Source organism: Drosophila biarmipes, chromosome 2L (genome assembly GCF_025231255.1).
Source record: "Drosophila biarmipes strain raj3 chromosome 2L, RU_DBia_V1.1, whole genome shotgun sequence".
NCBI classification, from domain to species: Eukaryota; Metazoa; Arthropoda; class Insecta; order Diptera; family Drosophilidae; genus Drosophila; species Drosophila biarmipes.
Genome location: NC_066612.1, coordinates 23822440 through 23843385, shown reverse-complemented (window position 1 = coordinate 23843385; position 20946 = coordinate 23822440). Strand labels below are relative to the sequence as shown.

Below are 20946 nucleotides of genomic sequence, written 5' to 3'. Positions count from 1 at the left end.
GTTTATTTTGCGTCCCTATTAAAAAATATCTTGGAGGTTGCACTGCAGTTAAAATTATAAAGAAAATATATGAAATTTTGTTTATTAAACAACCAACAGATTCATTAGCCCAGTTAATATTTTTTTATGCTGCATTTAGTATTTTTTTTTTATTTTTTCTGTTTGAAAGTCTTGACCATCGGTACCGCACAGCAGCTGTCACATAAAAAACCCCGGGAACTCAAATCAAAAGACAATTTCCGACTACTATTAAATTTATCAAGGCAGTACAAATTGGAAAAAATGAATTAACAATTATTCAATTCACTTAAAAAAACGGGACGGAAAATAATTTTTCTTTATTTTTATGTTAAAGCCTCCAGATAAAATTAGTATCTCATTGAATTAATTTGTGGTCCTGAAAAGGACCGATTTGTACAAATTATGTTAGCGCACTGGCAGCCAGTTGAAGCCGTCTCGACCTAAGCACGCTCGCCGCGAATGCGACGGGCCAACTGGATGTCCTTGGGCATGATGGTGACACGCTTGGCATGAATGGCACACAAGTTGGTATCTTCAAAGAGACCTACTAGATAGGCCTCGCTAGCTTCCTGCAGAGCCATCACCGCCGAGCTCTGGAATCGCAGGTCAGTCTTGAAGTCCTGAGCGATTTCACGCACCAGACGCTGGAAAGGCAGCTTGCGGATCAGCAGCTCGGTACTCTTCTGGTATCGACGGATCTCACGCAGGGCAACAGTTCCAGGGCGGTACCGATGAGGCTTCTTCACGCCTCCGGTGGCGGGGGCGCTCTTGCGAGCGGCCTTTGTAGCCAGTTGCTTGCGTGGCGCCTTGCCACCAGTCGATTTGCGAGCGGTTTGCTTGGTACGGGCCATTTTCGAATTCACTGCTGTTCACGTTCACTTCACGTTTCAAAACACAATAAACGATAGCCGCATTTGCTACCTCCTTATATAGCAAAACGGGGAGGGTTGAAAAGAGAGGGAAGCAGAGTCCATCTCAGTTGTCGAGCGGAGAGCGAGACGAACATATCTTTCGGACTCGCTCGTGTTTCTGGGGGTTTAGGTATAAATATGAGCTCGTCGAAAATTTGGAAATAGTTCTTCAGTGACTTTCGTACCGTGCAGTGTGTTAACAGTAGAGAAGAGAAGTGAAATATGACTGGTCGTGGTAAAGGAGGCAAAGGCTTGGGAAAAGGAGGCGCCAAGCGTCACCGCAAAGTGCTGCGTGACAACATCCAGGGTATCACGAAGCCAGCTATCCGCCGTTTGGCTCGTCGTGGCGGTGTAAAACGCATCTCCGGACTTATATACGAGGAAACACGAGGCGTTCTGAAGGTGTTCTTGGAGAACGTTATCCGTGATGCCGTCACCTACACCGAACACGCCAAGAGGAAGACCGTCACCGCCATGGACGTTGTGTACGCACTGAAGAGGCAAGGCCGCACCCTGTACGGCTTCGGCGGTTAAAAAACTAGTACAGCTTGTACTTTTTCAGCAATCGGTCCTTTTCAGGACCACCATTTAAATTTCCAAAGAGACACATTTTCCAATAATGCTTTGATTCGAAAGTTGATGCTTCATAAATAATATATGTTTATTGAACCAAAATGAAATTTGAAATGAAAGTGGTTCAGGTAGATACACATCTATTTTGTACAGGCTGTGCCGCAGATACAGCATTGACGGAAATTCGCCTCTTAGGTCTTATTTCTGGCCGACTGCTATAGGACCAACGCTTATACAAAATCGACATCTGTTTCCCACACGTCCTTATACTTATTGTTTTAATAATATGGTATTAGTATTGAAAATTCTTCAATTCTTTGGTAACACCTTGGTCGTCCTGAAAAGGACGGTTGGGTTTGTTTATGTACAAGTATGTATCAAACGTTTAAGCCTTCTTCTCGGTCTTTTTGGGCAACAGAACAGCCTGTATGTTAGGCAACACTCCACCCTGGGCAATGGTGACGCCGGAGAGCAGCTTGTTCAACTCCTCGTCGTTGCGGATGGCCAGCTGCAGATGACGCGGGATAATCCTAGTCTTCTTGTTGTCACGAGCAGCATTTCCAGCCAACTCGAGAACCTCAGCGGCCAGATATTCCATCACAGCAGCCAGGTAAACTGGAGCGCCGGCACCAACTCGCTCGGCATAGTTGCCCTTGCGGAGCAGACGGTGAATACGGCCCACTGGGAACTGAAGACCGGCACGGTTGGAGCGGGACTTCGCCTTTCCCTTCACTTTGCCACCTTTTCCACGACCAGACATTTTGCTTTACGGGTATTTCACTTAGTTCACTTTACACACTAAAAACGAATGCTCGACGAGCCCCGGGTAGCCACATATTTATACTTTTCCGTCTGCCTGCGCGTTCAGTTAGGGGTGGGTGCCCCAGACCTGAAAACATGGCTCGAGAAAAAGTATAAAGTTGAACGCGCTTGGGCACCATTATGATCAGTGAGTTGTGTTTGTGAAATCATAAGTGAAGTGAATAATGCCGCCGAAAACTAGTGGAAAGGCAGCCAAGAAGGCTGGCAAAGCCCAGAAGAACATCACCAAGAGCGACAAGAAGAAGAAGCGCAAGAGGAAGGAGAGCTACGCCATCTACATTTACAAGGTCCTGAAGCAGGTCCACCCCGACACGGGCATTTCGTCGAAGGCGATGAGCATCATGAACAGCTTTGTGAATGATATCTTCGAACGCATTGCTGCCGAGGCTTCTCGTCTGGCTCACTACAACAAGCGCTCGACTATCACCAGTCGGGAGATCCAAACGGCTGTTCGCCTACTTCTGCCCGGAGAGTTGGCGAAGCACGCCGTCAGTGAGGGAACCAAGGCTGTCACCAAGTACACCAGCTCCAAGTAATTTTCTCCTGCTGCGTATGGGGAGGAAGATCCAAAAAGGCCCTTTTCAGGGCCACAACATATTTAACCAAAGAAACTAAATTTTCAGCTTGCCGTTTGCCAATAAAATGCGTGATAAAAATTCAATTTATGTTTTTTTCTGAAGAACTTTGGAGCCATATATACTTTCCATTTAGATACTCTGGTAAAGCAGCTAAAATTAATGCGGCTACAAGGGTACACTTATAATTATTTGTATTAAGACACAAGTTATGACATATTCTTATTACATATTTCTTTTTTAATCATAAACTAATCGAGTCCAATCAAATGTGGAAAAATGCGAATGGCCATAAAATAATCGGATAAGTGAATTGAAAGTTTCTTTCTCCTGTAAACGAACGTTGTAGCCCTGAAAAGGGCTTGTTTAAATTTCAGATTTCAAAATCTAAAATTACGATTGCGAGCATGTACCAGGTACTGTACTTTTTCACAATTTAGTTCTAGGCAGCCGTAGTCTTGGCTTTCGGTTTCTTAGCGGTAGCAGGCGCCGCTGCTTTCTTCACCGCCTTTTTGGGCTTAGCAGAGGCCGCTGGCTTGGCCTTTGCTGCTTTTGCTGCCTTCGGCTTCACTGCGGTCGACTTGGCCTTCGCTGCTGCTGGCTTCGCCTTCACGGTTCCAGTTTTCTTTGCATCCTTGGCCTTCGCCTTCTCTGTTTTCTTCTTCTCTGCGGTCTTTTTGGTGGCCACAGCCTTCTTAGCCTTGGGCTTCTTGTCGGTAGCTGCGGCGGCAACTTTCTTGGCGGTGGCTCCGGTCTTTTTGACGGCTACCTTCTTGCTTTTCACCTTCTTCTCAGCAGACGCAGGCTTCGGCTTCGGATCCTTCTTGGCGGAGGCCGACAGTTTGAATGAACCAGACGCGCCTTTTCCCTTTGTTTGGATCAACTTTCCATTGACCACGGCAGATTTCAAGTATTTCTTTATGAATGGAGCCAGCTTCTGGGCATCGCATTTGTAGGTGGCGGTGATGTATTTCTTGATTGCCAGAAGAGATGAGCCACCTCGTTCCTTCAAATTCTTGATAGAAGCGTCCACCATTTGTTGAGTTGGCGGATGCGATGGCGGGGCAGCGGCCTTCTTTGCTTTTAAGGCAGCGGAACTAGATGCCTTTTTGGTGGCCAGCTTCTTCTCAACTGGCGCTGGGGGAGCAGCCACTGGGGAAGCGGACGTTGCAACTGCAGAATCAGACATTTTTTTTCACTAAACTACACTTTTTTGTATAGAAAACGGAGCGCGCGCTTGTGACCAACCTCCTTCGTTCGAATGAGAATCGAGGAGGAGAGCACTTCAACTGTGAGTCTGGCATCAGTCATTTGCTCTGCTAATTTTTGCTTGAAGTGCAAACTTATTTTCTTATTTTCAGGGCTTAAGATACTAAAACTAAATAATTTTTTTATCGTTTTACATTCAAAAACGATAAATTAAGAAGGTAATGTGCTAGAAATGTTATGTTCTTGTTTTTGTAACCTTTTATAGCCGTATCAACTTCAAGATTGACATTCGTAACATGAATAATTACTTTAAAAAAACATTTTAAAATAAGATTTCTAGAAATATTTTGTAACTTGCTAAGGAAAAATGAAGTTTGAACATTTTACTTTAAGTAATACTACAAGTCTTTATACTTATTATTACTTGAGGTATTTTTTTATTTGTTTCAAGTTGTCCCTTGGCTACATGCAAAATTGGCTGTGAGAACACACTCGGCAATAGTTTTCTGATTGTTAAAAATATAGTTAACTTAAAATGTGGTATTTGTTCGATGTTTTCTTATATTTATTATGTCTTTGCTTAGCGCAGTCCAGCTTTTGGGGCATTATTATTAATAGTTTTCACTACATTTTGCTAATATCCGTCCCATATATAAATTCCATTGAGGCCTGAGACCACACTTAAGTTAATATTAAAGAAAAATATAAAAAGTACATGTTTTAATATTTTTCTTGTTTTTTATAAGACATATGCATTCCTTAGCAGCTATGTCTAATTTATAAATAGCGCTCAAAAGTTTTTATATTTTTTGTTGATGTTTGAATGTCTTATGTTGATCGTGGTTGTTCCATATAACGCTACCCTTTCTCAATACATGCCGACATTCAAAACGAAATTTGTTAAAAAACATTTGATAAAAAAAAAAATAAAATATATTGTAAAAAACTAATATTATATATAAGCTTTATCTAATATTTCAAAATACTCTAAACAATTTTCAGAAATATATACATATAGCTACAAACTGTTTATTTTGCGTCCCTATTAAAAAATATCTTGGAGGTTGCACTGCAGTTAAAATTATAAAGAAAATATATGAAATTTTGTTTATTAAACAACCAACAGATTCATTAGCCCAGTTAATATTTTTTTATGCTGCATTTAGTATTTTTTTTATTTTTTCTGTTTGAAAGTCTTGACCATCGGTACCGCACAGCAGCTGTCACATAAAAAACCCCGGGAACTCAAATCAAAAGACAATTTCCGACTACTATTAAATTTTATCAAGGCAGTACAAATTGGAAAAATGAATTAACAATTATTCAATTCGCTTAAAAAAACGGGACGGAAAATAATTTTCTTTAATTTTATGTTAAAGCCTCCAAATTAGTATCCCATTGAATGTAATTTGTGGTCCTGAAAAGGACCGATTTGTACAAATTATGTAAGCGCACTGGCAGCCAGTTGAAGCCGTCTCGACTTAAGCACGCTCGCCGCGAATGCGACGGGCCAACTGGATGTCCTTGGGCATGATGGTGACACGCTTGGCATGAATGGCACACAAGTTGGTATCTTCAAAGAGGCCTACTAGATAGGCCTCGCTAGCTTCCTGCAGAGCCATCACCGCCGAGCTCTGGAATCGCAGGTCAGTCTTGAAGTCCTGAGCGATTTCACGCACCAGACGCTGGAAAGGCAGCTTGCGGATCAGCAGCTCGGTACTCTTCTGGTATCGACGGATCTCACGCAGGGCAACAGTTCCAGGGCGGTACCGATGAGGCTTCTTCACGCCTCCGGTGGCGGGGGCGCTCTTGCGAGCGGCCTTTGTAGCCAGTTGCTTGCGTGGCGCCTTGCCACCAGTCGATTTGCGAGCGGTTTGCTTGGTACGGGCCATTTTCGAATTCACTGCTGTTCACGTTCACTTCACGTTTCAAAACACAATAAACGATAGCCGCATTTGCTACCTCCTTATATAGCAAAACGGGGAGGGTTGAAAAGAGAGGGAAGCAGAGTCCATCTCAGTTGTCGAGCGGAGAGCGAGACGAACATATCTTTCGGACTCGCTCGTGTTTCTGGGGGTTTAGGTATAAATATGAGCTCGTCGAAAATTTGGAAATAGTTCTTCAGTGACTTTCGTACCGTGCAGTGTGTTAACAGTAGAGAAGAGAAGTGAAATATGACTGGTCGTGGTAAAGGAGGCAAAGGCTTGGGAAAAGGAGGCGCCAAGCGTCACCGCAAAGTGCTGCGTGACAACATCCAGGGTATCACGAAGCCAGCTATCCGCCGTTTGGCTCGTCGTGGCGGTGTAAAACGCATCTCCGGACTTATATACGAGGAAACACGAGGCGTTCTGAAGGTGTTCTTGGAGAACGTTATCCGTGATGCCGTCACCTACACCGAACACGCCAAGAGGAAGACCGTCACCGCCATGGACGTTGTGTACGCACTGAAGAGGCAAGGCCGCACCCTGTACGGCTTCGGCGGTTAAAAAACTAGTACAGCTTGTACTTTTTCAGCAATCGGTCCTTTTCAGGACCACCATTTAAATTTCCAAAGGAGACACATTTTCCAATAATGCTTTGATTTGAAAGTTGATGCTTCATAAATAATATATGTTTATTGAACCAAAATGAAATTTGAAATGAAAGTAGTTCAGGTAGATACACATCTATTTTGTACAGGCTGTGCCGCAGATACAGCATTGACGGAAATTCGCCATTTTGCGATGAACCTCTTAGGTCTTATTCTGTCCGACTGCTATAGGACCAACGCTTATACAAAATCGACATCAGTTTCCCACACGTCCTTATACTTATTGTTTTAATAATATGGTATTAGTATTGAAAATTCTTCAATTCTTTGGTAACACCTTGGTCGTCCTGAAAAGGACGGTTGGGTTTGTTTTTTATGTACAAGTATGTATCAAACGTTTAAGCCTTCTTCTCGGTCTTTTTGGGCAACAGAACAGCCTGTATGTTGGGCAACACTCCACCCTGGGCAATGGTGACGCCGGAGAGCAGCTTGTTCAACTCCTCGTCGTTGCGGATGGCCAGCTGCAGATGACGCGGGATAATCCTAGTCTTCTTGTTGTCACGAGCAGCATTGCCAGCCAACTCGAGAACCTCAGCGGCCAGATATTCCATCACAGCAGCCAGGTAAACTGGAGCGCCGGCACCAACTCGCTCGGCATAGTTGCCCTTGCGGAGCAGACGGTGAATACGGCCCACTGGGAACTGAAGACCGGCACGGTTGGAGCGGGACTTCGCCTTTCCCTTCACTTTGCCACCTTTTCCACGACCAGACATTTTGCTTTACGGGTATTTCACTTAGTTCACTTTACACACTAAAAACGAATGCTCGACGAGCCCCGGGTAGCCACATATTTATACTTTTCCGTCTGCCTGCGCGTTCAGTTAGGGGTGGGTGCCCCAGACCTGAAAACATGGCTCGAGAAAAAGTATAAAGTTGAACGCGCTTGGGCACCATTATGATCAGTGAGTTGTGTTTGTGAAATCATAAGTGAAGTGAATAATGCCGCCGAAAACTAGTGGAAAGGCAGCCAAGAAGGCTGGCAAAGCCCAGAAGAACATCACCAAGAGCGACAAGAAGAAGAAGCGCAAGAGGAAGGAGAGCTACGCCATCTACATTTACAAGGTCCTGAAGCAGGTCCACCCCGACACGGGCATTTCGTCGAAGGCGATGAGCATCATGAACAGCTTTGTGAATGATATCTTCGAACGCATTGCTGCCGAGGCTTCTCGTCTGGCTCACTACAACAAGCGCTCGACTATCACCAGTCGGGAGATCCAAACGGCTGTTCGCCTACTTCTGCCCGGAGAGTTGGCGAAGCACGCCGTCAGTGAGGGAACCAAGGCTGTCACCAAGTACACCAGCTCCAAGTAATTTTCTCCTGCTGCGTATGGGGAGGAAGATCCAAAAAGGCCCTTTTCAGGGCCACAACATATTTAACCAAAGAAACTAAATTTTCAGCTTGCCGTTTGCCAATAAAATGCGTGATAAAAATTCAATTTATGTTTTTTTCTGAAGAACTTTGGAGCCATATATACTTTCCATTTAGATACTCTGGTAAAGCAGCTAAAATTAATGCGGCTACAAGGGTACACTTATAATTATTTGTATTAAGACACAAGTTATGACATATTCTTATTACATATTTCTTTTTTAATCATAAACTAATCGAGTCCAATCAAATGTGGAAAAATGCGAATGGCCATAAAATAATCGGATAAGTGAATTGAAAGTTTCTTTCTCCTGTAAACGAACGTTGTAGCCCTGAAAAGGGCTTGTTTAAATTTCAGATTTCAAAATCTAAAATTACGATTGCGAGCATGTACCAGGTACTGTACTTTTTCACAATTTAGTTCTAGGCAGCCGTAGTCTTGGCTTTCGGTTTCTTAGCGGTAGCAGGCGCCGCTGCTTTCTTCACCGCCTTTTTGGGCTTAGCAGAGGCCGCTGGCTTGGCCTTTGCTGCTTTTGCTGCCTTCGGCTTCACTGCGGTCGACTTGGCCTTCGCTGCTGCTGGCTTCGCCTTCACGGTTCCAGTTTTCTTTGCATCCTTGGCCTTCGCCTTCTCTGTTTTCTTCTTCTCTGCGGTCTTTTTGGTGGCCACAGCCTTCTTAGCCTTGGGCTTCTTGTCGGTAGCTGCGGCGGCAACTTTCTTGGCGGTGGCTCCGGTCTTTTTGACGGCTACCTTCTTGCTTTTCACCTTCTTCTCAGCAGACGCAGGCTTCGGCTTCGGATCCTTCTTGGCGGAGGCCGACAGTTTGAATGAACCAGACGCGCCTTTTCCCTTTGTTTGGATCAACTTTCCATTGACCACGGCAGATTTCAAGTATTTCTTTATGAATGGAGCCAGCTTCTGGGCATCGCATTTGTAGGTGGCGGTGATGTATTTCTTGATTGCCAGAAGAGATGAGCCACCTCGTTCCTTCAAATTCTTGATAGAAGCGTCCACCATTTGTTGAGTTGGCGGATGCGATGGCGGGGCAGCGGCCTTCTTTGCTTTTAAGGCAGCGGAACTAGATGCCTTTTTGGTGGCCAGCTTCTTCTCAACTGGCGCTGGGGGAGCAGCCACTGGGGAAGCGGACGTTGCAACTGCAGAATCAGACATTTTTTTTCACTAAACTACACTTTTTTGTATAGAAAACGGAGCGCGCGCTTGTGACCAACCTCCTTCGTTCGAATGAGAATCGAGGAGGAGAGCACTTCAACTGTGAGTCTGGCATCAGTCATTTGCTCTGCTAATTTTTGCTTGAAGTGCAAACTTATTTTCTTATTTTCAGGGCTTAAGATACTAAAACTAAATAATTTTTTTATCGTTTTACATTCAAAAACGATAAATTAAGAAGGTAATGTGCTAGAAATGTTATGTTCTTGTTTTTGTAACCTTTTATAGCCGTATCAACTTCAAGATTGACATTCGTAACATGAATAATTACTTTAAAAAAACATTTTAAAATAAGATTTCTAGAAATATTTTGTAACTTGCTAAGGAAAAATGAAGTTTGAACATTTTACTTTAAGTAATACTACAAGTCTTTATACTTATTATTACTTGAGGTATTTTTTTATTTGTTTCAAGTTGTCCCTTGGCTACATGCAAAATTGGCTGTGAGAACACACTCGGCAATAGTTTTCTGATTGTTAAAAATATAGTTAACTTAAAATGTGGTATTTGTTCGATGTTTTCTTATATTTATTATGTCTTTGCTTAGCGCAGTCCAGCTTTTGGGGCATTATTATTAATAGTTTTCACTACATTTTGCTAATATCCGTCCCATATATAAATTCCATTGAGGCCTGAGACCACACTTAAGTTAATATTAAAGAAAAAATATAAAAAGTACATGTTTTAATATTTTTCTTGTTTTTTATAAGACATATGCATTCCTTAGCAGCTATGTCTAATTTATAAATAGCGCTCAAAAGTTTTTATATTTTTTGTTGATGTTTGAATGTCTTATGTTGATCGTGGTTGTTCCATATAACGCTACCCTTTCTCAATACATGCCGACATTCAAAACGAAATTTGTTAAAAAACATTTGATAAAAAAAAAAATAAAATATATTGTAAAAAACTAATATTATATATAAGCTTTATCTAATATTTCAAAATACTCTAAACAATTTTCAGAAATATATACATATAGCTACAAACTGTTTATTTTGCGTCCCTATTAAAAAATATCTTGGAGGTTGCACTGCAGTTAAAATTATAAAGAAAATATATGAAATTTTGTTTATTAAACAACCAACAGATTCATTAGCCCAGTTAATATTTTTTTATGCTGCATTTAGTATTTTTTTTATTTTTTCTGTTTGAAAGTCTTGACCATCGGTACCGCACAGCAGCTGTCACATAAAAAACCCCGGGAACTCAAATCAAAAGACAATTTCCGACTACTATTAAATTTTATCAAGGCAGTACAAATTGGAAAAATGAATTAACAATTATTCAATTCGCTTAAAAAAACGGGACGGAAAATAATTTTCTTTAATTTTATGTTAAAGCCTCCAAATTAGTATCCCATTGAATGTAATTTGTGGTCCTGAAAAGGACCGATTTGTACAAATTATGTAAGCGCACTGGCAGCCAGTTGAAGCCGTCTCGACTTAAGCACGCTCGCCGCGAATGCGACGGGCCAACTGGATGTCCTTGGGCATGATGGTGACACGCTTGGCATGAATGGCACACAAGTTGGTATCTTCAAAGAGGCCTACTAGATAGGCCTCGCTAGCTTCCTGCAGAGCCATCACCGCCGAGCTCTGGAATCGCAGGTCAGTCTTGAAGTCCTGAGCGATTTCACGCACCAGACGCTGGAAAGGCAGCTTGCGGATCAGCAGCTCGGTACTCTTCTGGTATCGACGGATCTCACGCAGGGCAACAGTTCCAGGGCGGTACCGATGAGGCTTCTTCACGCCTCCGGTGGCGGGAGCGCTCTTGCGAGCGGCCTTAGTAGCCAGTTGCTTACGTGGCGCCTTGCCACCAGTCGATTTGCGAGCGGTTTGCTTGGTACGGGCCATTTTCGAATTCACTGCTGTTCACGTTCACTTCACGTTTCAAAACACAATAAACGATAGCCGCATTTGCTACCTCCTTATATAGCAAAACGGGGAGGGTTGAAAAGAGAGGGAAGCAGAGTCCATCTCAGTTGTCGAGCGGAGAGCGAGACGAACATATCTTTCGGACTCGCTCGTGTTTCTGGGGGTTTAGGTATAAATATGAGCTCGTCGAAAATTTGGAAATAGTTCTTCAGTGACTTTCGTACCGTGCAGTGTGTTAACAGTAGAGAAGAGAAGTGAAATATGACTGGTCGTGGTAAAGGAGGCAAAGGCTTGGGAAAAGGAGGCGCCAAGCGTCACCGCAAAGTGCTGCGTGACAACATCCAGGGTATCACGAAGCCAGCTATCCGCCGTTTGGCTCGTCGTGGCGGTGTAAAACGCATCTCCGGACTTATATACGAGGAAACACGAGGCGTTCTGAAGGTGTTCTTGGAGAACGTTATCCGTGATGCCGTCACCTACACCGAACACGCCAAGAGGAAGACCGTCACCGCCATGGACGTTGTGTACGCACTGAAGAGGCAAGGCCGCACCCTGTACGGCTTCGGCGGTTAAAAAACTAGTACAGCTTGTACTTTTTCAGCAATCGGTCCTTTTCAGGACCACCATTTAAATTTCCAAAGGAGACACATTTTCCAATAATGCTTTGATTTGAAAGTTGATGCTTCATAAATAATATATGTTTATTGAACCAAAATGAAATTTGAAATGAAAGTAGTTCAGGTAGATACACATCTATTTTGTACAGGCTGTGCCGCAGATACAGCATTGACGGAAATTCGCCATTTTGCGATGAACCTCTTAGGTCTTATTCTGTCCGACTGCTATAGGACCAACGCTTATACAAAATCGACATCAGTTTCCCACACGTCCTTATACTTATTGTTTTAATAATATGGTATTAGTATTGAAAATTCTTCAATTCTTTGGTAACACCTTGGTCGTCCTGAAAAGGACGGTTGGGTTTGTTTTTTATGTACAAGTATGTATCAAACGTTTAAGCCTTCTTCTCGGTCTTTTTGGGCAACAGAACAGCCTGTATGTTGGGCAACACTCCACCCTGGGCAATGGTGACGCCGGAGAGCAGCTTGTTCAACTCCTCGTCGTTGCGGATGGCCAGCTGCAGATGACGCGGGATAATCCTAGTCTTCTTGTTGTCACGAGCAGCATTGCCAGCCAACTCGAGAACCTCAGCGGCCAGATATTCCATCACAGCAGCCAGGTAAACTGGAGCGCCGGCACCAACTCGCTCGGCATAGTTGCCCTTGCGGAGCAGACGGTGAATACGGCCCACTGGGAACTGAAGACCGGCACGGTTGGAGCGGGACTTCGCCTTTCCCTTCACTTTGCCACCTTTTCCACGACCAGACATTTTGCTTTACGGGTATTTCACTTAGTTCACTTTACACACTAAAAACGAATGCTCGACGAGCCCCGGGTAGCCACATATTTATACTTTTCCGTCTGCCTGCGCGTTCAGTTAGGGGTGGGTGCCCCAGACCTGAAAACATGGCTCGAGAAAAAGTATAAAGTTGAACGCGCTTGGGCACCATTATGATCAGTGAGTTGTGTTTGTGAAATCATAAGTGAAGTGAATAATGCCGCCGAAAACTAGTGGAAAGGCAGCCAAGAAGGCTGGCAAAGCCCAGAAGAACATCACCAAGAGCGACAAGAAGAAGAAGCGCAAGAGGAAGGAGAGCTACGCCATCTACATTTACAAGGTCCTGAAGCAGGTCCACCCCGACACGGGCATTTCGTCGAAGGCGATGAGCATCATGAACAGCTTTGTGAATGATATCTTCGAACGCATTGCTGCCGAGGCTTCTCGTCTGGCTCACTACAACAAGCGCTCGACTATCACCAGTCGGGAGATCCAAACGGCTGTTCGCCTACTTCTGCCCGGAGAGTTGGCGAAGCACGCCGTCAGTGAGGGAACCAAGGCTGTCACCAAGTACACCAGCTCCAAGTAATTTTCTCCTGCTGCGTATGGGGAGGAAGATCCAAAAAGGCCCTTTTCAGGGCCACAACATATTTAACCAAAGAAACTAAATTTTCAGCTTGCCGTTTGCCAATAAAATGCGTGATAAAAATTCAATTTATGTTTTTTTCTGAAGAACTTTGGAGCCATATATACTTTCCATTTAGATACTCTGGTAAAGCAGCTAAAATTAATGCGGCTACAAGGGTACACTTATAATTATTTGTATTAAGACACAAGTTATGACATATTCTTATTACATATTTCTTTTTTAATCATAAACTAATCGAGTCCAATTAAATGTGGAAAAATGCGAATGGCCATAAAATAATCGGATAAGTGAATTGAAAGTTTCTTTCTCCTGTAAACGAACGTTGTAGCCCTGAAAAGGGCTTGTTTAAATTTCAGATTTCAAAATCTAAAATTACGATTGCGAGCATGTACCAGGTACTGTACTTTTTCACAATTTACTTCTTGGCAGCCGTAGTCTTGGCTTTCGGTTTCTTAGCGGTAGCAGGCGCCGCTGCTTTCTTCACCGCCTTTTTGGGCTTAGCAGAGGCCGCTGGCTTGGCCTTTGCTGCTTTTGCTGCCTTCGGCTTCACTGCGGTCGACTTGGCCTTCGCTGCTGCTGGCTTCGCCTTCACGGTTCCAGTTTTCTTTGCATCCTTGGCCTTCGCCTTCTCTGTTTTCTTCTTCTCTGCGGTCTTTTTGGTGGCCACAGCCTTCTTAGCCTTGGGCTTCTTGTCGGCAGCTGCGGCGGCAACTTTCTTGGCGGTGGCTCCGGTCTTTTTGACGGCTACCTTCTTGCTTTTCACCTTCTTCTCAGCAGACGCAGGCTTCGGCTTCGGATCCTTCTTGGCGGAGGCCGACAGTTTGAATGAACCAGACGCGCCTTTTCCCTTTGTTTGGATCAACTTTCCATTGACCACGGCAGATTTCAAGTATTTCTTTATGAATGGAGCCAGCTTCTGGGCATCGCATTTGTAGGTGGCGGTGATGTATTTCTTGATTGCCAGAAGAGATGAGCCACCTCGTTCCTTCAAATTCTTGATAGAAGCGTCCACCATTTGTTGAGTTGGCGGATGCGATGGCGGGGCAGCGGCCTTCTTTGCTTTTAAGGCAGCGGAACCAGATGCCTTTTTGGTGGCCAGCTTCTTCTCAACTGGCGCTGGGGGAGCAGCCACTGGGGAAGCGGACGTTGCAACTGCAGAATCAGACATTTTTTTTCACTAAACTACACTTTTTTGTATAGAAAACGGAGCGCGCGCTTGTGACCAACCTCCTTCGTTCGAATGAGAATCGAGGAGGAGAGCACTTCAACTGTGAGTCTGGCATCAGTCATTTGCTCTGCTAATTTTTGCTTGAAGTGCAAACTTATTTTCTTATTTTCAGGGCTTAAGATACTAAAACTAAATAATTTTTTTATCGTTTTACATTCAAAAACGATAAATTAAGAAGGTAATGTGCTAGAAATGTTATGTTCTTGTTTTTGTAACCTTTTATAGCCGTATCAACTTCAAGATTGACATTCGTAACATGAATAATTACTTTAAAAAAACATTTTAAAATAAGATTTCTAGAAATATTTTGTAACTTGCTAAGGAAAAATGAAGTTTGAACATTTTACTTTAAGTAATACTACAAGTCTTTATACTTATTATTACTTTAGGTATTTTTTTATTTGTTTCAAGTTGTCCCTTGGCTACATGCAAAATTGGCTGTGAGAACACACTCGGCAATAGTTTTCTGATTGTTAAAAATATAATTAACTTAAAATGTGGTATTTGTTCGATGTTTTCTTATATTTATTATGTCTTTGCTTAGCGCAGTCCAGCTTTTGGGGCATTGTTATTAATAGTTTTCACTACATTTTGCTAATATCCGTCCCTTATATAAATTCCATTGAGGCCTGAGACCACACTTAAGTTAATATTAAAGAAAAAATATAAAAAGTACATGTTTTAATATTTTTCTTGTTTTTTATAAGACGTTATGCATTCCTTAGCAGCTATGTCTAATTTATAAATAGCGCTCAAAAGTTTTTATATTTTTTGTTGATGTTTGAATGTCTTATGTTGATCGTGGTTGTTCCATATAACGCTACCCTTTCTCAATACATGCCGACATTCAAAACGAAATTTGTTAAAAAACATTTGATAAAAAAAAAATAAAATATATTGTAAAAAACTAATATTATATATTAGCTTTATCTAATATTTCAAAATACTCTAAACAATTTTCAGAAATATATACATATAGCTACAAACTGTTTATTTTGCGTCCCTATTAAAAAATATCTTGGAGGTTGCACTGCAGTTAAAATTATAAAGAAAATATATGAAATTTTGTTTATTAAACAACCAACAGATTCATTAGCCCAGTTAATATTTTTTTATGCTGCATTTAGTATTTTTTTTTATTTTTTCTGTTTGAAAGTCTTGACCATCGGTACCGCACAGCAGCTGTCACATAAAAAACCCCGGGAACTCAAATCAAAAGACAATTTCCGACTACTATTAAATTTATCAAGGCAGTACAAATTGGAAAAAATGAATTAACAATTATTCAATTCGCTTAAAAAAACGGGTCGGAAAATAATTTTCTTTATTTTTATGTTAAAGCCTCCAGATAAAATTAGTATCTCATTGAATTAATTTGTGGTCCTGAAAAGGACCGATTTGTACAAATTATGTAAGCGCACTGGCAGCCAGTTGAAGCCGTCTCGACTTAAGCACGCTCGCCGCGAATGCGACGGGCCAACTGGATGTCCTTGGGCATGATGGTGACACGCTTGGCATGAATGGCACACAAGTTGGTATCTTCAAAGAGGCCTACTAGATAGGCCTCGCTAGCTTCCTGCAGAGCCATCACCGCCGAGCTCTGGAATCGCAGGTCAGTCTTGAAGTCCTGAGCGATTTCACGCACCAGACGCTGGAAAGGCAGCTTGCGGATCAGCAGCTCGGTACTCTTCTGGTATCGACGGATCTCACGCAGGGCAACAGTTCCAGGGCGGTACCGATGAGGCTTCTTCACGCCTCCGGTGGCGGGGGCGCTCTTGCGAGCGGCCTTTGTAGCCAGTTGCTTGCGTGGCGCCTTGCCACCAGTCGATTTGCGAGCGGTTTGCTTGGTACGGGCCATTTTCGAATTCACTGCTGTTCACGTTCACTTCACGTTTCAAAACACAATAAACGATAGCCGCATTTGCTACCTCCTTATATAGCAAAACGGGGAGGGTTGAAAAGAGAGGGAAGCAGAGTCCATCTCAGTTGTCGAGCGGAGAGCGAGACGAACATATCTTTCGGACTCGCTCGTGTTTCTGGGGGTTTAGGTATAAATATGAGCTCGTCGAAAATTTGGAAATAGTTCTTCAGTGACTTTCGTACCGTGCAGTGTGTTAACAGTAGAGAAGAGAAGTGAAATATGACTGGTCGTGGTAAAGGAGGCAAAGGCTTGGGAAAAGGAGGCGCCAAGCGTCACCGCAAAGTGCTGCGTGACAACATCCAGGGTATCACGAAGCCAGCTATCCGCCGTTTGGCTCGTCGTGGCGGTGTAAAACGCATCTCCGGACTTATATACGAGGAAACACGAGGCGTTCTGAAGGTGTTCTTGGAGAACGTTATCCGTGATGCCGTCACCTACACCGAACACGCCAAGAGGAAGACCGTCACCGCCATGGACGTTGTGTACGCACTGAAGAGGCAAGGCCGCACCCTGTACGGCTTCGGCGGTTAAAAAACTAGTACAGCTTGTACTTTTTCAGCAATCGGTCCTTTTCAGGACCACCATTTAAATTTCCAAAGAGACACATTTTCCAATAATGCTTTGATTCGAAAGTTGATGCTTCATAAATAATATATGTTTATTGAACCAAAATGAAATTTGAAATGAAAGTGGTTCAGGTAGATACACATCTATTTTGTACAGGCTGTGCCGCAGATACAGCATTGACGGAAATTCGCCATTTTGCGATGAACCTCTTAGGTCTTATTCTGTCCGACTGCTATAGGACCAACGCTTATACAAAATCGACATCAGTTTCCCACACGTCCTTATACTTATTGTTTTAATAATATGGTATTAGTATTGAAAATTCTTCAATTCTTTGGTAACACCTTGGTCGTCCTGAAAAGGACGGTTGGGTTTGTTTATGTTTGTTTATGTACAAGTATGTATCAAACGTTTAAGCCTTCTTCTCGGTCTTTTTGGGCAACAGAACAGCCTGTATGTTGGGCAACACTCCACCCTGGGCAATGGTGACGCCGGAGAGCAGCTTGTTCAACTCCTCGTCGTTGCGGATGGCCAGCTGCAGATGACGCGGGATAATCCTAGTCTTCTTGTTGTCACGAGCAGCATTTCCAGCCAACTCGAGAACCTCAGCGGCCAGATATTCCATCACAGCAGCCAGGTAAACTGGAGCGCCGGCACCAACTCGCTCGGCATAGTTGCCCTTGCGGAGCAGACGGTGAATACGGCCTACTGGGAACTGAAGACCGGCACGGTTGGAGCGGGACTTCGCCTTTCCCTTCACTTTGCCACCTTTTCCACGACCAGACATTTTGCTTTACGAGTATTTCACTTAGTTCACTTTACACACTGAAAACGAATGCTCGACGAGCCCCGGGTAGCCACTATTTATACTTTTCCGTCTGCCTGCGCGTTCAGTTAGGGGTGGGTGCCCCAGACCTGAAAACATGGCTCGAGAAAAAGTATAAAGTTGAACGCGCTTGGGCACCATTATGATCAGTGAGTTGTGTTTGTGAAATCATAAGTGAAGTGAATAATGCCGCCGAAAACTAGTGGAAAGGCAGCCAAGAAGGCTGGCAAAGCCCAGAAGAACATCACCAAGAGCGACAAGAAGAAGAAGCGCAAGAGGAAGGAGAGCTACGCCATCTACATTTACAAGGTCCTGAAGCAGGTCCACCCCGACACGGGCATTTCGTCGAAGGCGATGAGCATCATGAACAGCTTTGTGAATGATATCTTCGAACGCATTGCTGCCGAGGCTTCTCGTCTGGCTCACTACAACAAGCGCTCGACTATCACCAGTCGGGAGATCCAAACGGCTGTTCGCCTACTTCTGCCCGGAGAGTTGGCGAAGCACGCCGTCAGTGAGGGAACCAAGGCTGTCACCAAGTACACCAGCTCCAAGTAATTTTCTCCTGCTGCGTATGGGGAGGAAGATCCAAAAAGGCCCTTTTCAGGGCCACAACATATTTAACCAAAGAAACTAAATTTTCAGCTTGCCGTTTGCCAATAAAATGCGTGATAAAAATTCAATTTATGTTTTTTTCTGAAGAACTTTGGAGCCATATATACTTTCCATTTAGATACTCTGGTAAAGCAGCTAAAATTAATGCGGCTACAAGGGTACACTTATAATTATTTGTATTAAGACACAAGTTATGACATATTCTTATTACATATTTCTTTTTTAATCATAAACTAATCGAGTCCAATTAAATGTGGAAAAATGCGAATGGCCATAAAATAATCGGATAAGTGAATTGAAAGTTTCTTTCTCCTGTAAACGAACGTTGTAGCCCTGAAAAGGGCTTGTTTAAATTTCAGATTTCAAAATCTAAAATTACGATTGCGAGCATGTACCAGGTACTGTACTTTTTCACAATTTACTTCTTGGCAGCCGTAGTCTTGGCTTTCGGTTTCTTAGCGGTAGCAGGCGCCGCTGCTTTCTTCACCGCCTTTTTGGGCTTAGCAGAGGCCGCTGGCTTGGCCTTTGCTGCTTTTGCTGCCTTCGGCTTCACTGCGGTCGACTTGGCCTTCGCTGCTGCTGGCTTCGCCTTCACGGTTCCAGTTTTCTTTGCATCCTTGGCCTTCGCCTTCTCTGTTTTCTTCTTCTCTGCGGTCTTTTTGGTGGCCACAGCCTTCTTAGCCTTGGGCTTCTTGTCGGCAGCTGCGGCGGCAACTTTCTTGGCGGTGGCTCCGGTCTTTTTGACGGCTACCTTCTTGCTTTTCACCTTCTTCTCAGCAGACGCAGGCTTCGGCTTCGGATCCTTCTTGGCGGAGGCCGACAGTTTGAATGAACCAGACGCGCCTTTTCCCTTTGTTTGGATCAACTTTCCATTGACCACGGCAGATTTCAAGTATTTCTTTATGAATGGAGCCAGCTTCTGGGCATCGCATTTGTAGGTGGCGGTGATGTATTTCTTGATTGCCAGAAGAGATGAGCCACCTCGTTCCTTCAAATTCTTGATAGAAGCGTCCACCATTTGTTGAGTTGGCGGATGCGATGGCGGGGCAGCGGCCTTCTTTGCTTTTAAGGCAGCGGAACCAGATGCCTTTTTGGTGGCCAGCTTCTTCTCAACTGGCGCTGGGGGAGCAGCCACTGGGGAAGCGGACGTTGCAACTGCAGAATCAGACATTTTTTTTCACTAAACTACACTTTTTTGTATAGAAAACGGAGCGCGCGCTTGTGACCAACCTCCTTCGTTCGAATGAGAATCGAGGAGGAGAGCACTTCAACTGTGAGTCTGGCATCAGTCATTTGCTCTGCTAATTTTTGCTTGAAGTGCAAACTTATTTTCTTATTTTCAGGGCTTAAGATACTAAAACTAAATAATTTTTTTATCGTTTTACATTCAAAAACGATAAATTAAGAAGGTAATGTGCTAGAAATGTTATGTTCTTGTTTTTGTAACCTTTTATAGCCGTATCAACTTCAAGATTGACATTCGTAACATGAATAATTACTTTAAAAAAACATTTTAAAATAAGATTTCTAGAAATATTTTGTAACTTGCTAAGGAAAAATGAAGTTTGAACATTTTACTTTAAGTAATACTACAAGTCTTTATACTTATTATTACTTTAGGTATTTTTTTATTTGTTTCAAGTTGTCCCTTGGCTACATGCAAAATTGGCTGTGAGAACACACTCGGCAATAGTTTTCTGATTGTTAAAAATATAATTAACTTAAAATGTGGTATTTGTTCGATGTTTTCTTATATTTATTATGTCTTTGCTTAGCGCAGTCCAGCTTTTGGGGCATTGTTATTAATAGTTTTCACTACATTTTGCTAATATCCGTCCCTTATATAAATTCCATTGAGGCCTGAGACCACACTTAAGTTAATATTAAAGAAAAAATATAAAAAGTACATGTTTTAATATTTTTCTTGTTTTTTATAAGACGTTATGCATTCCTTAGCAGCTATGTCTAATTTATAAATAGCGCTCAAAAGTTTTTATATTTTTTGTTGATGTTTGAATGTCTTATGTTGATCGTGGTTGTTCCATATAACGCTACCCTTTCTCAATACATGCCGACATTCAAAACGAAATTTGTTAAAAAACATTTGATAAAAAAAAAATAAAATATATTGTAAAAAACTAATATTATATATTAGCTTTATCTAATATTTCAAAATACTCTAAACAATTTTCAGAAATATATACATATAGCTACAAACTGTTTATTTTGCGTCCCTATTAAAAAATATCTTGGAGGTTGCACTGCAGTTAAAATTATAAAGAAAATATATGAAATTTTGTTTATTAAACAACCAACAGATTCATTAGCCCAGTTAATATTTTTTTATGCTGCATTTAGTATTTTTTTTTATTTTTTCTGTTTGAAAGTCTTGACCATCGGTACCGCACAGCAGCTGTCACATAAAAAACCCCGGGAACTCAAATCAAAAGACAATTTCCGACTACTATTAAATTTATCAAGGCAGTACAAATTGGAAAAAATGAATTAACAATTATTCAATTCACTTAAAAAAACGGGACGGAAAATAATTTTTCTTTATTTTTATG

General features: G+C 42.6%; 2 protein-coding genes across 2 annotated transcripts; both read right to left on the bottom strand.

The window, feature by feature from the left end:
• Positions 1–461: 461 nt before the first annotated feature.
• LOC127010671 (uncharacterized) lies at positions 462–6031 on the bottom strand. Its single transcript, XM_050885065.1, has 2 exons — positions 5599–6031; positions 462–884 (listed from the first exon to the last, which is right to left on the bottom strand). The coding sequence occupies exons 1-2, from the start codon at positions 6001–6003 to the stop codon at positions 462–464; spliced, it is 828 nt and encodes a 275-aa protein (XP_050741022.1). The 5' UTR covers positions 6004–6031.
• A 4645-nt stretch (positions 6032–10676) lies between these two features.
• LOC127010669 (uncharacterized) lies at positions 10677–16336 on the bottom strand. Its single transcript, XM_050885063.1, has 2 exons — positions 15904–16336; positions 10677–11159 (listed from the first exon to the last, which is right to left on the bottom strand). Exons 1-2 carry the CDS (start codon positions 16306–16308, stop codon positions 10743–10745), a joined length of 822 nt encoding a protein of 273 aa, XP_050741020.1. The 5' UTR covers positions 16309–16336; the 3' UTR covers positions 10677–10742.
• Positions 16337–20946: the final 4610 nt, after the last annotated feature.

Bases quoted from the DNA above. Each gene is read 5' to 3' on its own strand.
- LOC127010671 (XM_050885065.1), bottom strand. From the start codon at position 6,003: ATGGCCCGTACCAAGCAAACCGCTCGCAAATCGACTGGTGGCAAGGCG. The intron at 885-5,598 runs GCTTAAGTCGAG...ACGTGAACAGCA, and splicing joins GTCGCATTCGCGGCGAGCGT to GTGAATTCGAAAATGGCCCG.
- LOC127010669 (XM_050885063.1), bottom strand. From the start codon at position 16,308: ATGGCCCGTACCAAGCAAACCGCTCGCAAATCGACTGGTGGCAAGGCG. The intron at 11,160-15,903 runs GCTTAAGTCGAG...ACAGCAGTGAAT, and splicing joins GTCGCATTCGCGGCGAGCGT to TCGAAAATGGCCCGTACCAA.